This window comes from Microchirus variegatus, assembly GCF_963457635.1.
Source record: "Microchirus variegatus genome assembly, chromosome: 4".
Taxonomy (NCBI): Eukaryota; Metazoa; Chordata; class Actinopteri; order Pleuronectiformes; family Soleidae; genus Microchirus; species Microchirus variegatus.
In genome coordinates this window covers 11371397-11391111 of record NC_139805.1, presented here as the reverse complement: position 1 = coordinate 11391111, position 19715 = coordinate 11371397, and the positions used below count along the sequence as shown (strand labels likewise).

Below are 19715 nucleotides of genomic sequence, written 5' to 3'. Positions count from 1 at the left end.
TACAACGCACTCAGCGGCACCCACAGTATGTATAATGCAGTCAACCTCCATAAGCAGATACAAATTCGACTCTTTTCCTCCTCAATTTGTTATATCTGACAACAACGCTGCCCGTGCCTTGTTGTTTCTTTGAATTATGAATAGATTCCCTTCACCAGATTTTCTCTGATGCGTGATAGCGCAGGGCTATAATGCAGATCAGCTTTGGGAAACAAATTCAAGAATCCAGGTGCACTTTTTGGCGGCTGGGTGAATATGCATAAACAGCTTAAAACCACTTTAAAACAAGCAATTGAACTCGATATTTCATCTTTGGAGTTGATTCATTGGCTGTGATGAATATGAAATGCCAGAATGTAGTGTGAGTGCAGGAAATACAGTTTGTTTAAGTGTTTCAAATGATCCACGAATGCATTTCAGATTTTTCACACGCAACAGTGAGAAGTGGCGCTCTCACTGACGATTTTCAAACTTCATTCATGTCACACAAAGTCCTTTTTTTTTTTCAAATTCAGCCATGACACTTAAACCCACACACTTGATTAATACTATTCACAAACGACGAGAATAAAAAGAAGTGAAAGGACACTGAATGAGTGAGTAAATGAAAATGAATAAAACAGATGCACAAGCAGAAGAGTGAGAGAGAAGCCCAGTGGGAGAGAGGAAGAGGAATGTAAATACATGGCAAACCGATAACACATTGTGACCACTGCCTGTTTGTTTGGGTATTTACACTGAAAGGCTACAATCAAGTCCTCATAGTTTCAGCCCACATGACAAGAGCCCATTTCAGGGCTACACTTCCTCTTAACAGCCAAACCAACAACCCAAATCCCAATCCACACAGACACACACACGCACACCAAACCCCAAAGTCATATCCACTTATTTGTCTATTACTTCAAAATAAAATAAAAAAGTGGGATCAGATGAGCTTTGAGGAAGTGCTTTTTTTACGGCTCGGGCTGAACTTTCAAACCCTGTTTGGTTAGAGCAGATGTAGAATTAGTACACATCATTTTGCATCAGTGAGACACTGAACACGAGCTGCTGCTCAGAGGCCAAATACCTCTCTGTCACAACAACACAGACACGCACACACTCACCTCCTCTGTCTGTGGTAATTGTCAATATGTTGTCATTTCCCATGAGCAACCACGCCTCGCTATCATTCTTCCAAAAATACACTTGATTTTTTCTGGACTATCACAGGCCTGTTACACTGCTCTGCCCAGAACCTAACAATATTAGCTTGACAATGAAGTAGGTCGCAGCAGTTTTGAAAGGGTTCAAAGCAGACGTCAGACCACACAGGCTTTTTATTCATAGCTGATTACAGTTACTTGAAAGGAAGAAGCAGGACACTGATGAATGTTGGAGAAATTTACCAGTGAACTGAAACTCATCTAACACACACTGAGCAATACCGGTAGAGTCACAGATTCAAGTCATAGGTATTTTTAGTGACAAACATTAAATTGTACAACAATAACAATTGTATTATTTTCCTTTTTTTTTTTTAAATGTAAATATGTCAGACATTTCCAACAAGCCCATCTTGAAAAGCTGATATTGGAGCCATTAGAGGCTTCTTACACAAGTAATCTGTTTGACTTTATGCCCTTAACCACTGACAGGCCTAATATTTATCCTAAAATCATGATGACATCCTATTAATATCCTTTAACATTTTTGAGTTAGTATACTGTAAATAATGTGGCAATTGACTTTTTCCATGCACAGACTCATTTTTGGTCAAAAGAAGTACAAACTGTTCCTGCAGCCAGCTGAGCACCCTGGTGAAATGCCTGCAAAGATACTGTCATTCCACAAGGGAATATTTCTCTCTTTTTTGGTATATTAGAGCAGGGGATTCTGTTGCATGTCAGTGAACTGGGCTAAACATGCTTGACAAGTGATGGTGTGTGGATGGAGGTAAGTAAGGAGGAGTCAACCCCACGGTCAGAGAAAGATGTGTGTAATCTGCAGAGGATGCATGCAACAGACCGCCACACTGCTTTATCTACAAGGCCCCTAATTGAGAGGGATGCTGGGGAACACATGTTAGGAACAGAGGGAAAGGAAAGCAGTGTCAGATGTCCGCAATGTGCAGGCATATGGTTCCTGCAAGTTTGGTTATATTAACTGAAAATGGCACAAGACAGGTTTGCTATGATGACTTGTTGAGAACGGCACGATACTGGACAAAAAAAATGTAACAATACTTCTTTCAATATACGATACACAGAGGATGTCAATGAGTGACAGAGCAATGACTCATCAGCTGGGCCATCTAAAAGTGTACCTGTCAATACTTAAAAATCACACCACATAAAGTCCTGGCTTAGCTTTCACATGATTGTTACATTTAGAAATAATGTGATATTAAAGGTCCCCTATTGTGCAAAATCAACTTTTTAATCTTTTAGTACTTATATTTGGGACTCAGGGGGCCATACCAGTCCCCAAAATGTGAAAAAACAAGACTCAGTCATGTTTTAGTGGTTCCACTTTGTGTAAGTATAGGCGATAAAACACGCAATGTTTACACCTCCCGACCAAGTGACGACAGTGCGTACATTTCAATTGAATATTGGCACCCCGCCAGGCAGAGTACTTCACAGCGCTGCGGCATGTATGTAAATTAGATTTTAATGTTTTTATGATCGCGAGAAGCCAAAATCGTGGTCACTCACTATGCATTACGGTGAAACGCAGTAACAACAGGTAAACAGACATTACTATGGGGTATATGGAGCGGGGGTTGTGGCGACGTTGCACGACAATAGGTGATAAGTGGCGACACTCCCCTGGAAGCAGTGGATGTGTGTTTACCTAGGTCTCATTCACATGTAAATAGCCAGGCACAAAACCGTGCGTTTTGAAAAAGGCTGTTTTGGCAGGGTTATTGAACTGCTATTGTGCTTCATCCTTATGATATTTTGACTAAAGCATGACACAGACATGTTCATTAGGGCACCAGGACCTAGTTTAACTTGGGTTAATAGGGTATAATATGGGACCTATTAAGAATTAGAACTAGAGATGAGGCGATACCACTTTTTTGTGTGCGATATTTATCTGCTGATATCAGTCCGACACAGTCATTTTAGACCATTGACGAACTATGACGCCGTTGACAACACATTTTTGTGCCGAGTCATTTCAAAGACACAATTTTCCAACTGCGTAACACATTATTGTTGTAATCAACAGCCGAAACGTGACTCATATTAACATGCTAATTTAGCCTGATTTTTTTCTATTTTTATAGTCTGTGCATAGTGAAGCATGAGATATATTTTTTGGATTGCATTGGATTTTACACGTTTTACCTGTTATCGGGTTCAGTGAATTTAACCGATGTCGGACCGATACCGATTCCCATTCCTATTAAGAAGACATTAAGGACAAAAAGTGTCAATAAATAGACATAAAACAAGAATAACTATATATAAATTATTTACTAACTCTCCAGTCAAGACAGTCAGTTTGAAGCCGGGGGGGGGGATACTACATTTATTTTACTCTAACTAACGTGTACTAACCAACCACTTGTGGTGTTGTGTCAAGCAAAAGTTTTGTTTCCTTGTCAACACGTGTTCCATCTCCCACATGGGTTAGTGTCAACTATGTGTGAGTGTGTCCCTCATTATATTGACAAAAACAGTATCTCTTGAATACACATTTGGTCACAAGTAACCAAGTAATACAGTGACACTGGTGACAAAGAATGTTATTTCAGCTTGAAAGAACTTTCAGTCTTTAACTCTCATCAGGGTCATCTCATAAGGAACACAGTCTCTCAAAAACCCACACAGCTCATTTTAATTCAAGTCCCACAACACACTTCACCCCATTCCTCTAATCTAATCCTTTATTACAAATGTGTCCTTCTCTAGAGTCCACATATTTTTTTTTAACCTCATTCACCTTTTCTTTTTCAAAGTACTCTCAACATAAGCCAGTGTCTACTTTGGGCATCTGTGCCAACCAACCCCCATCATACTCTCATACGCACGCACGCACGCACATGAACACGCACGCGCACGCGCACGCGCACACGCACACCCACACCCACACGCACACGCAAACACACACACACACACACACACAAGCTGAGGGTTGACCTTGTCCATTCAAGATACTGCCATCACTTAGGAGATACTGTGGTTATTGTTAGCAAAAATTGGTCCCATCTGTTTGTTTGTTGCCTGTGTTTCAGTGAGGTGACATATTGCACCATGTGCGGAGCAATCAGTCCAAATAAAGGCACCACCATTATAAGGCCACCACCTCCTTAAAAACTAGGCAAAGAAGGCAGTAAAGTAGTGAAATGATTTGATAAATGTTAAAATAATAATAATCAAAAATCAATTTCACGCATGATCTTTCATACTTTTCAAAAGATAATAAAGAATCGCAGCAATAGACAAACTTCCTCCTGCTGCTACATGAACGTTATGTTCCCTTTTCATCTAGTGTAACATAAGAGACAAATGAGCAGAGTTTGTCATGATGATGAGTTACAGTCTGTTGAGCATGCATGTTTGCCTGCATGGAAATACACATGCAGTAGCACTGGCTTGTGCCGTATGCCATCGCAGTCCAGGCACTCACTCACACACAGCCGATCACATTTGCATGTCGTAGCATTGAGTCGGAAGCAGATTGGTGGGGCAGCAAATGGACTGAATAATATGATCTCTCAATCATTTCATTTTGAGAATTGTGCTACGTGATTTTTTTTGCTGCTGAGTATGATTTGTCAGGCTGTGTGATGGAGGTTCAGGCACGCGTTGTTACATCGGGAATCTTTTAACAACTGCTCGCTAAGTGAATGGAATGGATAATAATGGCGTCAGGGACCATGCAAATCACCCGCAAAGGAAACACTGTAAATCACGGCGCGAGATGTGCACAGAGCGGCAACGAGCGGCAGCAACACAAAGCACATGTAATATTCAAATGTGAACATCATTACTGTACAAGTCATAAACCATTGACAGCCTACTATTTACTAGATGAGTGCATTAAGTGATTTTTCAACTGTTTTATCTCATTGTCAATAAATTAAATTAATAGTTAAAAAAAATAACATTTCAAATAAATGCACTGTTTATATTTTATTTTACACAATATATCTTAAAATTCAGTACAGCCTGTCTCATTAATATGGGGTTGATCCCCATATAACGGGGGTCAAGTAAATAAATGTTTAAAAAATAATAATGATTAGAGTTGCTTGAAGATGCACATTTATTTTTTGGGCAATTTTCCCTTTTCGGTGTCTTGCAAATTATTTAATGCTCTAATCAGCTGTGACTGGCTTTAAATAACAGAATGAAACCAGGGATGGAACGCTCCCTCTCTCTCTCCCTGTCCCTGCCTTGAAACTGGTGTCTCCACTCCTTTCCACAACCAAATGACGAAGTCTGCTGAGTGCAGCATGGGTCAGGCAGCGAGATTGAAGCCAGGGTGTCTGGTTAGTGTTAAAAGTTTAACAGGAGATTTCAGATGTCTGATTTCACTCAGCAGGCCAGTCGCTACTCTCTCGTCCAGAGTGCCTTGCGGTAATGCCTTGCAGATTATGCCAGCATGGCAACATAGGGGGAATATCATGTAGATAAATCATGATTCACCTTTATGATACGAGAGAGCTTATCACAGAGATACACGTGCGTGTGTGCATGTCACACTATCATTAAAGACAGATTAAAGGTCCAGTGTGAAAGAATTAGTGACATTTAAAGGTGAAACTGTAGATTGTAACAAAAAGAGGACTCCCTCCCTCACCTTTACCTTTGCCATGTGTGTCAGGGAACTACAGTGGCCTTCACGTACTAGGAAATGAACAGGAAATGCATCCTCTGGTTGGTTTGTCTGTTCTGGCTGCTGTAAAAAAAAGTGCCTCAGTATAGAGCTCCATTAGCTGATGTCACGCAACTGAAACAATGCCCTTTTAGCAGGATACAGCAGCTTATGCAATATGTCAGATAATTCATCTCTTCATTGATTGTGTTCATAAAAAAAAATGAAGATGGTGGATAGTTGTTGAGCGCCAGGACGCCAGGAGGAGATAACAGATTCTGCTTATATGATTACTTCATAAGATATACTGTCACTGAAGTTTGTAACCACAGGCATAGCTTCCCAGCCAGCAAACTTAAAGGTCCCATTATTATGCAAAATCAACTTTTAAATCATTTTAATACTTATATTTGGGACTCTGGAGGCCCTACCGGTCCCCAAAGTGTGAAAAAAGATGACTCACTCATGTTTTTGTGAAACATGTCTTACAGCAATCATCACAATTTTACACCTTATACTGACATTAAAGTACATGTAAAGCCTTACTGTATTTTCAGATACACTATGACATTAATAAACCTATACGATAGGGGCACAACAGTTTTAAGTTGAGTTTTCCAACCAGGAAGCTGCATCATCACAGGCCAACACTCATTAACTTAAATATCTTGTTTATTTTACGCTCTTTTATTGCGTTCATGCAAGTGCTTTCTGGAGTAGAATGAGGGCGAGTTCATCAGAAATGTCATAATGTTGCAGGTCTGGAATAATGTTCACTCCAGCGGAAAAGCTCCTGTGGGTATTGTTGGAATCAGATATACTCGGACTGTCAGGTTCTGTGATATACTGCTCGATCTCCGTGGATTTAAAGTGCACATAGTACTATTACAGGTTGAAACTGACAATGACGCTGTTCATATTTCAGGAGGTTTTCCAGCCGACATGGCGATGCGAGGAAAACCTAGTCACATGACAGCCAGAGCTCTATAGCAAGGCACTTGCCAATAGCAACGCATAAAAGACTACGGCTATGAAACTATTTGTAATTTGAAAGTGAAAATTCACTTTTGCGAATATAAAAATTGGTAGTGTGTTCGGTTTCTGCCAATAAACCATACAAAATGTTACCATTAACAAACACTTATGAGTGTCAACCAACATCAACAAACTAACTGCAGTCTCCACAATGACACACAATACAAAATTCAATCGATCAATCAATCATAAATGTATTCCAGACACAATTTATAGCAGGGCTTTAGTCTTGGTTCACCCACAATGTGCAGCTGATAAAATGTCACCCTGAAGAAGGTGTAAAAGTAAATTTAATCTGAATTTGGGATTTAGCCTAAATTGCTCTCTCACACACACACACACACGCGCGCACGCGCACACGCACACGCACACGCACACACTAATACCACTGAAATTAAGAAGAGCTACAACTGTATTTGTCATATTAAACTGGGTAGTGAAAATTAAAATCCTTCACTGTGAAAAATACCACTGCTGAAGTGATTCAGTTATTCAAAAGCAAGGCTACAGGTGCTGCCCTCTTCAAAAGGTACATTAAGAAAAAAAAGGTACACAACACACTATTTCACTTATTCTTATATATTCAGATTCTATCTTTCATTCAAATGAAAAAGAAGAAAAAAAAAAGTCGCACAATTGGTGACCTTCCTTCATATGTGACCGTGGATTAGTTGTGCTTTTTGACAAGCAAGGCCAGCAGAGAAATTAAAATAGCAAGCAATCTTGTTACTGTCTATTATGATCAAAAAGTGATGGTTCAAATTCTACGATCAGCTACGAAAAACCGTGTGGGGAAAACTGTTTTTTCCTTCCATCGATACTCATGTGATCCTAATCATCAATTCTTTTTGCATCTTTGAATTACAGTATATCTCACTAACAAAGAGAGCTTGAATGTATCTAACATTCATACAAATGAATCATTGTTATTCTTCTGGCATTAACGCATAGTGTGATTTTATTCTGTACATTTCCAGTCTGATAACTTACCTGCGCTACTCTCTTCTCCCTTCCCAGTTTCTGGTGTGTCGGTCTGGGTGGTCTCCTCATCCTCCTCCACCTCCTGACTTGGGCTGGATCCAGGAGGGAAACTGACAGGACGAGAGCTGGTAACTGAGCTGGACGGTCGAGAACTGGCACAGTTCTGTATGAAATGAGAAGGCAGAGTTGGCTGCATCACTGTAACACCTGACGCTTTAGAGTTAGCTCTTAACTTGTAAGAGGAATAATCCATTCGTCCATCATTAGTTGATCACTGGTTATGTAAACTATTATTAAAACAAATGTATTTGTTTTTTTTCTCTTATTCTTTTTTGTCATACATGGTGGAAATTAAGGAGTAGAAGTTAAAATCAGAGAATGACAAACAAGACCAGGACAGTACATTGTATACTAAATACTTTTTCATTGATTTGTTATCACTTTAAATAGTGACATAAAAAGATATCATGAGTCACTTTGGATTAGTTATTATTCTTCCTCATAATCACCAAACCATGTTTCAAACACACATTTTCCTGCTGAAGCAGAGTAACGCGAAATATTCAGAACTCATTTGTTTGCTGCACAATTCTCAGGAAGGGGGGGGCTCCAAAAGGCTATTGTATTACACTCTGTACTTGTATCAGGCAGGAATTCCTCACATGGCAAATAATTGGAGCCTGCCATTACAGCGCTGATGTCCACTTTCTGCTCGGGACACATATGCACATAAACACCACTGGAGAGAGACAAATACATGCACTGCCACACGTCATCGTAAGTCAATCTAACCAGGGCTGTCAGTGCCAAAAATAAATCGCACAAGTCACATCATCTTCACTTCAACTTTTTTTTTTGACTGAAGCTTGAGACTGAATCTGAAATCTAACCAACTTCTAACTCCTTATATCTTGTCAAAACTTGACTGAAGTAAAAAAAAAAAAATCTAATCCACTTCCAATTTATATCTATATTTCAGTGGTGTCAGGGGCATGGAGTATCTGGGGGGGGGTGCTTTTTTATTTGGGTCTTGCAACTGACAGCTTTATTTCATAAAGCAATCTGGCTGTGTGTGTACAAGAGGGAGGTCAGGGTGGGTCAGCAGGCACTTGGTATCAAGAAGACAAGCAACACCGGTCAAAGGGCTATGTGTGTGTGCGTGAATAAAACCCCACCCCCTGGGGATAAAAAAAGAGCAGTGTGTGACCCACACCCATGTAGAGGGCTACTACAAGGAAGAGGGCTAAAGAGGTCAACGCAAGTGTGGAATTAAAGAGGCGAGAGTGTGTGATTAGGTTTGGTGGATTTTATGTGTGAGGTCGCCTGGGTCAGAGGTGCATCACAGCACTGTATCAAGAGCAATATTTACTTAAATGGGTTCTGCAACATTGAAACGGGTTGCGTCTTTTAAATATATTTAATTTTATGTGGTGTGCAAGTATATAAATAACTAACTATAAATAACTGCTGTTTTAACAATCTACGGATTACCAATCACCTGAGAGATTAAGAATGTACAGTATGGCAAGTTAATATAGGGAGGCTTTGACATTAGCAAATAATGTTTGTGACCAAAGAATAAAAGAGGAAATTAAATTGATGAAATTTAATTTAACTCACTTTTCTAAATCTATATATATTGAAATTTAAGGGAATTTCCTCTCCAATTGTTGCAAATAATATAACATCTAAACACCTTTATCTCTGAAAGTACCATTTGTCTACAAATGACCCCATATGCAGTAACACCACCAAATCCTCTTTATCCCTCACCTATCAAGGCACAATACCAAATCCTATGTTTTACAACAAGGAGATATATAGGGCCATGTCCGGTCATCTAGAGCCAAATGTCTCCTATCTAGCCAAGAGACAGGTAGATACACTATTTCAAGGAGGATTTATGGCACTAAACAGCATTAGCTAAAAACCGCCGGGTGACAGTAATGACTAAAAAACGCATTCTGGTAGCGGAACCCGGCAAGATTGGAAAATTGCCACCACGAGTCTGGAAAGGAAGCTGTAAAAATGACGGTAAATGTGGGGGCCTCACTGATAACATGAGCAGCCAATATATCAGACCGCACCTGGTGGCAAGAGACCCCTAGGGGCCCCCCCCCTCCCTTACCCGCCCAACATGGTAGACACAAACATGCAGACAGATGGACAGCCCCTCACACACACGCGACACATTAATCACACATAGACTTTAATTTGTCTATATTTTGTTTCTTCACATCCTTTTAATGTCCATCCTTAAGGGGAGGAAGTTGGTGTATTCTGATATTTAAGCAATTTTCTGCTCTCAGAAATTGTTTAATTCCCTCTTCAAATATGTGAAATAATGGGGGTGGGCACATACAGTATGTGTAGGTTAGTGTGTATCGTGTGGGGTTTGTGACAGTCATAAAGTGTGACACATCAACCTGGAGAGAGGAGCAGAGCCAAAGGACAAGATGCTTTGTGCGTGTGTCGTGCCAGAGTCTATAACTGTGTATATGTGTGTTGTGCACCTGTGTCTGCTGGATGCTATTATCTGTATTTAAAGTGCTTTGCATAGGCTATGATCTTCCTAAACGCACTCAGTCAGACACAAACACAAACACACACACACACACACACACACACACAGAGGCAGAGCATCCTACCATTTCAGCCAGCGTCCAACAAGGTATAAATACTGGCTTGACACTTTAATGTCAGGGGACGGCTTGTCCTGGATTAGAAACTTGTAACCCACCACAGAGCTTGACATTGCTGGGATGAAGGTGCTGCAATGTGCAGAGGGAGGACGGGGAGGGGGGGCTATTATGAAGGGTCCACATATGATGTATAAGGGCATCTAACATGGACTGTCGACGTGTAAGAGGCTAGCAGATGTACAATGTTGCTGTGTGGCCAGCTTTCATTGGCATTGCTGCGGTAGTGATTTTTTTCCCCCATGAGAAGCAAAAGGCTGTAAGGAAAATTGAGTCTGTTGTACCAATGTGAAGCAGACACATACACACACACACACGCGTTTTCAATGGAAAATAGAGGATAACATACTGAAAAATTAAGCGCCTTTCTCCTCTCCTTGATCCTGTTGACTGTGCTGCGAACCTGGAAGAAAGAGAAAGAAGGGGGGAAGAAAGAGATAAGTGCATGTGACACAGCATCAATGAAACACACTCAACAATGAATCAAAACAAAAAAAAAATCTTTAACAGCAAAAGCCTGCGCGCACCCCAAGAGTAAAAAAAAAAAAAAAAAAAGAAAAAAAAAAGACAAGAATGTGGAAGGGAAATAACACATTTTTAGTTTGCAGACACTGATTGGCAGTGGCTGTAGAGGAGCTTGTGTGTGTGCTTGTGTGCGTGCAGCAGGGTGTTCCACTATGTCCCAATAGCTAATGGGACTTGAAAGTGACACATAGAGCTGGCAAACTAAGGAGACGACTTCAAGCTATCATCTGTCAACACACAGCGCCGGGACCAACAAATGGAGCTATTGGAGGAGAAGGGGCCGCCCTAGCAGAACAGATTACATTTTTACACTCCGCATGAAACAGTGTCTGCACACCTTCATTTAACACACACAACACCAGACACAGGGTTTATCCTTTTTAAATAGATAAAGGATACATACATAACATTTTAGTACGTAGTAATCTATGTTACACCTGTGCCTGCTACATATCATTTACTTGCTCTGCTCATTTCCTATAATCCTTAAATATTTATTCATTCTAAAATAAGATCAACAATGAATTTGGAAATAATAAGCATTTATCACTCTATTGACTGATTAATATAATATTTTCTGTGTGACAAATGTCTGAACTTTAAATGTAAAAAAAAAAATACTAGAAAACAGACAAAACAGACAGACAAAAACAGAAAATAATAATTAAAAAAATTAATGGTGTGCTTGTGTCCCTGACATGAAATTATGACGCTTAATTTAGTATTGATGTTATTACTGTTATTATTTTCATCTAAAAATATAGATATTATATGAGTACATATAAATTCATAAAGCTATTCATCTTATACATGCATTAATCTTTTTTTAAGACAGGGCTGGAATTACAGATGATCAGTAGTTTGGTTAGTTAGACTGAAATCAACTATGAAAAGCCTCTGGCACTTGCGAGGTCTCCCTGTGTGTGTGTGTGTGTGTGTGTGTGTGTGTGTGTGTGTGTGTGTGTGTGTGTGTGTGTGTGTGTGTGTGTGTGTGTGTGTGTGTGTGTGTGTGTGTGTGTGTGTGTGTGTGTGTGTGTGTGTGTGTGTGTGTGTGTGTGCACATGAATTTGTTCATGCACGTTTGTCAGCACTCACTGTAAATTTGTAGCAGCTGGGAACTCATCACTACAGCCCGTCCCAGCCCAGCCCACCACGTTAGTGAATATGCATTATGGCTTATGGCTTCATTAAGTCGCTGCGTGTTATAAATTATGACACCACACTAAACACACACACACACACACACACACACACACAGGGTCCCAGAGACACCGTGTGTGTATACAGAGGATGTTTTGCATATGTGCCACTGTTGAAGGGCCACGTAATGAAGAGAACCAGAGCCTTGTGACAAACAGATTCAACAGCACCAGCATTGCGTTTACACAAACTCCCCATAATTTCTGACAAAGACTGCAGAAGGCCTTCGACAGGGTGCAGATGTTGAAGAGATTCACTGTTAGCATTATTAACTGAGGAAAGTAAGTCCTGGGGATTTCATTGATATCAAAAGCAGCCGGCATGCTGAGGCAATTACATGACACAACTTAATTAATCATTTGACAATGAGGGGAAGGGCATTGTTTTAGACGATCGTTATGTGTTTAAGAGGTTTTGTGCGCACTCAAGGTTTCGCCATGATGCAAAGCGTGGCTCCCAATGTAAATGGGAACTCTGCAATTACCATATGAAAGCATCGTGCCTGACAACACCTGCCGACATCCTTGGAGCTGATGGAAATAAAAGGTCATCAAAGCGCGGTATTACAAGGTGACCACCAAGGAAAAGCTAATTGCAATGAATAATAGGGAGCTATTGTCAGGTAATTAGCCGTTAAAACGCTGTATTTTGAGAGTAATAGCAGCAAATGCAGTCGGTCTTCCGTGCCATATTTATAATTACTGAACCTGTAAACCAGGCTCATGAATGAAGCATTTTTCCAGACTTTGAAGCACTAGCTAATTCAATGCCTTTCTTTACCATATCAAAGTGAAGTGCCTTCACACTTAAGACAGTTAAAGACTCATTTGTTCTACCAGGTTAACAACTTACAGCGACTTGGGTTGCAAAGTTCCTTCTTAACTCTATAGGCCTTGTTTCACTGAGCAGCCTCATAATACCCCTGTATGCTTGTTGCCACACGCTTTATCAGTTTTGCCATACTGCCTTGTAAAGTAGGTGGCAAACTCATGTATGGGATAATGTAATCAAAAGAGAGGTTACAGTCCTTATCAAGGCTGTATAGCTTTAAAGGCAGACAGAAGAGGAACCTCCAATGGCTTGGCAACAAACACTTTTTTCTAAGATAGCATTTCTTTTATGTTTATTGTGCAAGTAACTTCTTCTATGTCTTAGGGAGGTTGAAAACTGAAGCCAGGAGTGCGGTGTCACATGCCGGAGAAATGCGAAATAAATGTGTAAATGTAAATAATGGCAACAGAAGCTTTTATTTTAACAAAGAAATGTGGTGTGTTTGTAAGTACATAAGCTGCTCACAGACTGTGAGGACACGGGGTCAATGACAACCGGTGTGTGAGGGGAAAAAAAAAATTGTATACCACTTGAAAAGCTCCTTAAGTAAGAATGCTGATTTATTTTGAAGTGTTAAGGGTCAACCCTCCCCGACTACACATTGTCAAACACTTTGCCTGGGACCTAGGGGACAGCTCTTTGTTGATAACATGTATGAAGCAAGCAAGTGATGAAGCAGAAAGGGAAAATAAAGAAGGACAGGGAATGCAAATATTAAATGAGAGATGTCTCTTGGGTGGTCAAACAGCAGAGGGGATAATTACAGAAAGTTAATGGACATGAGTGAAAACATGGAAAAGAAGGAGAAAGGAGAATAATGGAGGACTATTGAATAACACAATTCCATGTTAACCAACTCTGAAAGAAGCTACTTTTATGGCCTTGAATATTTAATCAGTAGGCACAATAAATAAATATATATATGTATGTTTGTAATGTATTCATAAGAACGGAAGACATGACAACTTTTTTCTTTCAACCCACAAAGGAGACATTCTTATAAGCTCTGCATTCACAGAGTTGTTTATATTGTGTGACAGATTTTCACTTTATTTTGTGTGCTTTATTTGCTATTTATATTCTATTTTATTTAGTTTTATAATTTATAATTACATTATCTACTGATTTGCGATTTGTTGAGGAGTCATCAATGTGCAGTTTGCGGCATTTGAGAGATCACTGATTGTAAATTTGTGTTGTAAACTGTTAAATATGCATATAAGGGGAAACCATTATTATGCTTTGTCTTTAAGTCTGGAAAAAAAAGGCCAGAAAAAAGTTGACTCGCATTCAATATCACATATGCACATCTAAAGTTAATCTTATTTACATACACTAAGTCATAGTTGACCAAGAGTGATTTCCGCGACTCCAGTCTCATCCATTAAATTGTGTCTCTCCATCTCTCACCGCGCACCCACCCTCCATCCCCACGTAGCCACAGCGTATCTAAATGGTAATAACACAGCATTTCAATACTATATTTCCTCATTTCTCCATTGCAGATTGTTTTTCTTATTTTTGCCCTACTATGTTTACTGCTTGGGGTCCTGTGAAGCCCTGGCTAGTGGCTTTGTCAGGATGCTAAATGGAGGACCGTGAGTTTAAAAACTTAAAGAGGCAGTGAAATATTAGCCATTGTGGGTGAGGAATGAGTGGCTGGGAACGGCGGCGTGTCAGTGTTTAATGGTCGGACTCGGATGCATATAAGTTAGTCCAAGCATGAAGGGCAGTGGGATGCTCGCGTGGAAACGATGTCCCCTCCTCTCCTTCCCATCCCTCCTCCCATCCACGGGCACACATTCATTCACTCTCACACACACACACACACACACACACACACACACACTCACGCTTGCTCGCTCACCCCACCTACACAGCTTTTAAGCAGGAAGCCCATCAGAAACTTGTCATTTCTCTCATTCACTCCGACAGCCTTGAGACACAATGCAGACTTACCTCTGTGTTGTACACCCCATATATCAGGAAGATGAAAAGGCCCTGCAAACAAAGAAAGAGAGAGACGGAACGAGAGAGAGTAAAAAAAAAAAGAAAAAAACAAGGAGGAGAACAAAGTTGTTACAGTTGTTTTCTCTCTTATCCTTATGTAAGGGCAAAAAAAAACATCACAAGTAAAGAATATAGAGAAATGTATGGTTCAGGTTGAATTATACTGGAGTGTCAGTGTTGAAGTAGAATTTAGTGAAAACTAATGAGAGAAGAAGCAGGACTTGAAAGAGTACATCTCCAAACTGGGCCACCTACGTACAGCTCAGTTTGCATTTGTTTTGTCTGTAACACTCATGCTTCTCATTCTAACCCCCGCTGAGCCATCAAAGGCTCAAACCCAAGGTTTCACAGATCGAATAGAAAATCTCTAGTGCCTGTACTCATTCTATGTTGCTCGATGTAGAAACACATATGATTTAAGCATCAACACACAGACACACACAAAATGAAACAAAAACCGGCACAAATGAGAATTAAAATACACACATATATGCTCATAAAGAGAGCAACTTCGGCCAGACGAGACTATCAGGGAAAAAACCATTGGTGGAAAGCAGAGAAAGGGAGAGACAGAGAGAGCATAATGAAAAAAATGACACATAAAAGAAGATATTTCATGTTCACAAAACTCCACGGCTAGTACCCAGGACCCAAGAATGCTGTGCCCTTGGATGCATAAAGGCTGCACAGAAAAACAGTTATTTGTCATTTCAATCCATTGTGGCATCTATTGAATGTACAAGCTGTGCATTTGCCTTCGGGCAATAATGTAATCCCGTTGCATCAATGGAAACACTGAGAACAACATTCTCAGAGCATCAATTGAACTGTGCCACAAAAGATGTACCAAGAAAAAATGAAAAGGCAGGTAAAAATCTTATAAATTTCAAGGCCGACAGATACAGCAGATTCTTTGGCAAGCCAATTAGAGATGTCGAGTGATGTAGGTCTACCGAACAATTAAAACAACTTTCATAAGTACATCTCTCCCTTTTCACTGCTTGGAGAGTGTCCGTGTTGTCTCAGCTTCAATAAGGGTAAGGACACATTGTGAGGGGGGGGGGGCAGGCACAACCTGGTCAATGCATCAATCAACTTGAGTTTGGGACATTCAATTTTTGCCAGAGGGAGATCTCGATGCATCACCATTGACAACATGATTTGAAGGCCCATTGAAGTGACAGGCCGACGATGGCCAACGACGGCCGCCGCCATCGCCGACCTCTAGCCCAAGCTACTGCCCGTTCACCTCCTACTGGCTGCTCTGCTGTCCTCCAGGGACTGAATTGCCCTGTCTGTTGGGCTGTCAGGTGACACCTCAGGACATCCATCCTCTTTTAAAGTGACAAACTCTGCCGATCGCTGACACGCTGCAGACAACTGGCATAACAAGGGCTGTGATCGCTGGTTTGATTTCGGCTTTCCTTTCTTTCAACTGCATGTCAGATAAGGCTGAAGATTTAAATCAAAATTTAAATTGGAAAAAATTTAATTTGCAAATGGAAATTAATGCAGGGTAGTTCCCATTCTTGCACTAGAGCAGTCTTTTCTAAAGATAGGGTCGAGACCCACAGATCAAAATGAAAGCATCACACAAAGAGTGTGAATTGAGTCACGATGGTTTATCATCTCGAAAAACTGGGTACCTGGATAAAATGTTTGAGAAACACTGCATAAGAGTATAGAAGCAAAATGAATTTGTTCAACTGTAATGTTAGGTCACATTGGAAAATTCTACAGTAAAAATGTCTACTGGAATTACTGTATTTCAAATTCTATCTTCCAGTTTATCCTTCAGTTCTCCGCTTCCACTCGGCAAGTGTTCATACAGTTAGAGGATGTTACTCCAGAAGACAAAATCATAAAACACTTTGCCTGCAAAGGCAACAAGACTCAGCAACAACAGAATGTCAGACTCAGTCAGTCTAATACTGTTAATATTGAGGGAAAGATGCGAGTGACCGCCTCATAATTTGGGATATTTCAACTTTTGTTGAGATCTGAATAAAAAAATACAAAAAAAGTTTAGATGTGCAAAACTGCCCTTTTCTATGGAGTAAAAGAGGCTGTGGACCCCAATGAGAAAAGGACTCAGCAGCACAACAGGTTAGTAATGCATTTATACTCATACACTATAATGATGTGCATGTTTGTAAACAGGCCCAAAATGCCTCCTTAGATAAATGATCTTGGCTGATTTAAAACTATTTAAATAAATGTCCTTGGTAGACGACAGGCAACTGGACTTTTTGGAAATCCATCACATTCTACTTCAAGGCACATGACCTGGCGGACTGTTAACCTTCACAGACAGATTACATTTCTATTAAGCACATTTTTTAGTTCATTTTAATCTCCAGGTTTTAAAGAAAACAAAGGCTCGCTCCTTTGCCCTCTCTGTATGTGAAATTGGTTAAGGTCACATAAAACTACTTAAATTGCATAACCCTCACAAAGGCCTACTGATCAATTGTAGTGAGCAGTGCAGTGAGAACAACTTAGTAAAGTTGTAGTAAATGTATGATGTTTATTGTTAATATGTTATTTCACAGAATCAGCAATGCATTGTCTGTGTAGTCAAACACTGTGTGTTCACATACTCCCGTTACACTACAAAAACACACACACACACAGAAAACAAGCATGAGCACAAGCTCACATATACAATAACAGACAAGTGGGTGGTTAATTTACAACACATCCTCATTGTATTGCGTTAGAATTGCAATTTCCAGCTTATTGTTGCAATTTGATTAACATGTTTTTGATCATTCCTCTTATTTGCAATTAATCTTTTGTTGTGTAGTGAACAAAGTGGGGAGAACATCGTGTGCACATCAGGAAAAATGATCTATTAAAATATAATTGAGTTAAAAATAAGTGCCAGAACACAAATAATGGTAATGATTGTTTAAAATGTTAATTCATTAATGTTCTCACACAAAAAAACAAACAAAGAAAAAAAAATGGGGCACATTTAAATGCATGTGTGATTTTCTAAACCCGGTCCTGATTCTTTTGAACTCTGCAGCAAATGCTTCAAATTTATGCAAGGAATGAGCACAGTTGCTTTTAAAGTATTGCTATACTGTACATCAAACAAGGGAGCATAAATTAATTAGCATCCAGCTAATTAGGGAACAATTGTATGTTTAAAAAGTTAAAGCCAACAAACAGTGTTTGACCAAAACATTATTACCCCAGAGAGATCGATAGTATGTTGCAATGCAAGACAGAAAATAGCATTTATTTTAATGTACTTGGGTTTTCCTTCTCGTCGACGAGCGTGTCAAAAAAAATGTTAAAAGTTACGTATCTTCGGCAACTAAAGTGGTTCTTACAGCGTGTCCATTCAGACTGACAGTTCTTGGATGAAAATGCAGTTTGGATTTACATTTGAAAATTGATTAGCTGCTTCACTTGCCAGAGAGCAAACATGATTGGGCATCTTTAACATATTAAATCAAGTATGTACTGTAAAGTAAATAAGTAGACAGGAGATGTGTGATACTACTCCATTAGCCTGATGATAAATGTTACTCATACCAGGGTTCCCACACCTAGGTTGACATCAAATTCAATGATATTTCAAGGACTTTCCAGGACCAATTCCATCCAATTCAAGGACCGAATGTGCTGAAATAGCAGGAGGGCAACTTGTAACAGCCACTTAGTCCATGGCCAAATTTGACTGATTTGCAGCATGCTCTGCAAGTGGACAAGAGTTTGTCCTTGAGATCTTGGATATTTTTAATTTCATTTTGTAAGTCAGAAATCTTGGATTTTGCATTTCTCAGGCATCACGCCATTTGCTCTCTCTTGCTTAAGTGGGCAGTGTCCGCAACACCGCTAGAAATGACAATGAGTGGTGTTGTAACAAACAAGGGAGACATACCTAAATATCAACTTAATTCTTTCTGACACACAACACAGGCACTTTTAATAATATTTTTTTTTTTTTTCAAATTCAATAACTTTCAAGGATTTCAAGGACCCGTGGGAACCCTGTCATACCTTCCAAGGTCAAGTCTGTGACCTTTTGTTTACAATTGTGTTTCCCTATGCATGTTACATTTTAATGAACAATCAACACACATCATTCAATCTGCAAATAAACTGGTACGATTTATTTATTATTCATTTAATGGGGTGCAAAACGCCATTTATTTATAACATCAGTTAAAAATAATGATTTTATATCTCCATTCTTAGTTTCTCAAGGTTTGTTTTTGTAACTCGTACACCATTTGTCCAACAGTTTCTATTTTGAAGCGGCATGATTTGTAAACCTATGCTTTAATGATGATTCTGCATATTGTTCTGAGACAGACATCCAACAATTATTGTACGAGACATCTGCATCATTGGAGAACATTGAGAACATTACTTAATATGAGGCATGCACAGATAAATTCACTAGTCCATTGTCAAATGTGCTACGGATAAATAAAGAGACGTCAACCTAAAGGAGCAAGACTCTCTTACTTTGGTTGTTTCCTGCCTCTGACACAGGTGAATAAAAGAGTCAGTCAGTGTTATACAGATGTTAGACTTGTAACTGTCCAACAGCCATTGAAACGTCCTTAATCACATTAGATGTGAAGATGAATAAAATGCTGT

The 19715-nt window shown here is 39.7% G+C and overlaps 1 protein-coding gene across 1 annotated transcript in view; it reads right to left on the bottom strand.

Moving 5' to 3' along the window:
* Positions 1-19715, bottom strand: part of LOC310925778 (adhesion G protein-coupled receptor D2) — a gene marked incomplete at both ends in the record, with an annotated part of 81460 nt that overhangs the window by 27040 nt on the left and 34705 nt on the right. The window contains 3 exons of the mRNA XM_083887795.1: positions 7840-7993; positions 10879-10932; positions 15045-15086. Of these exons, the coding sequence (XP_083743921.1) occupies positions 7840-7993; positions 10879-10932; positions 15045-15086 (250 nt within the window). The remainder of the gene's footprint in view (positions 1-7839; positions 7994-10878; positions 10933-15044; positions 15087-19715) is intronic.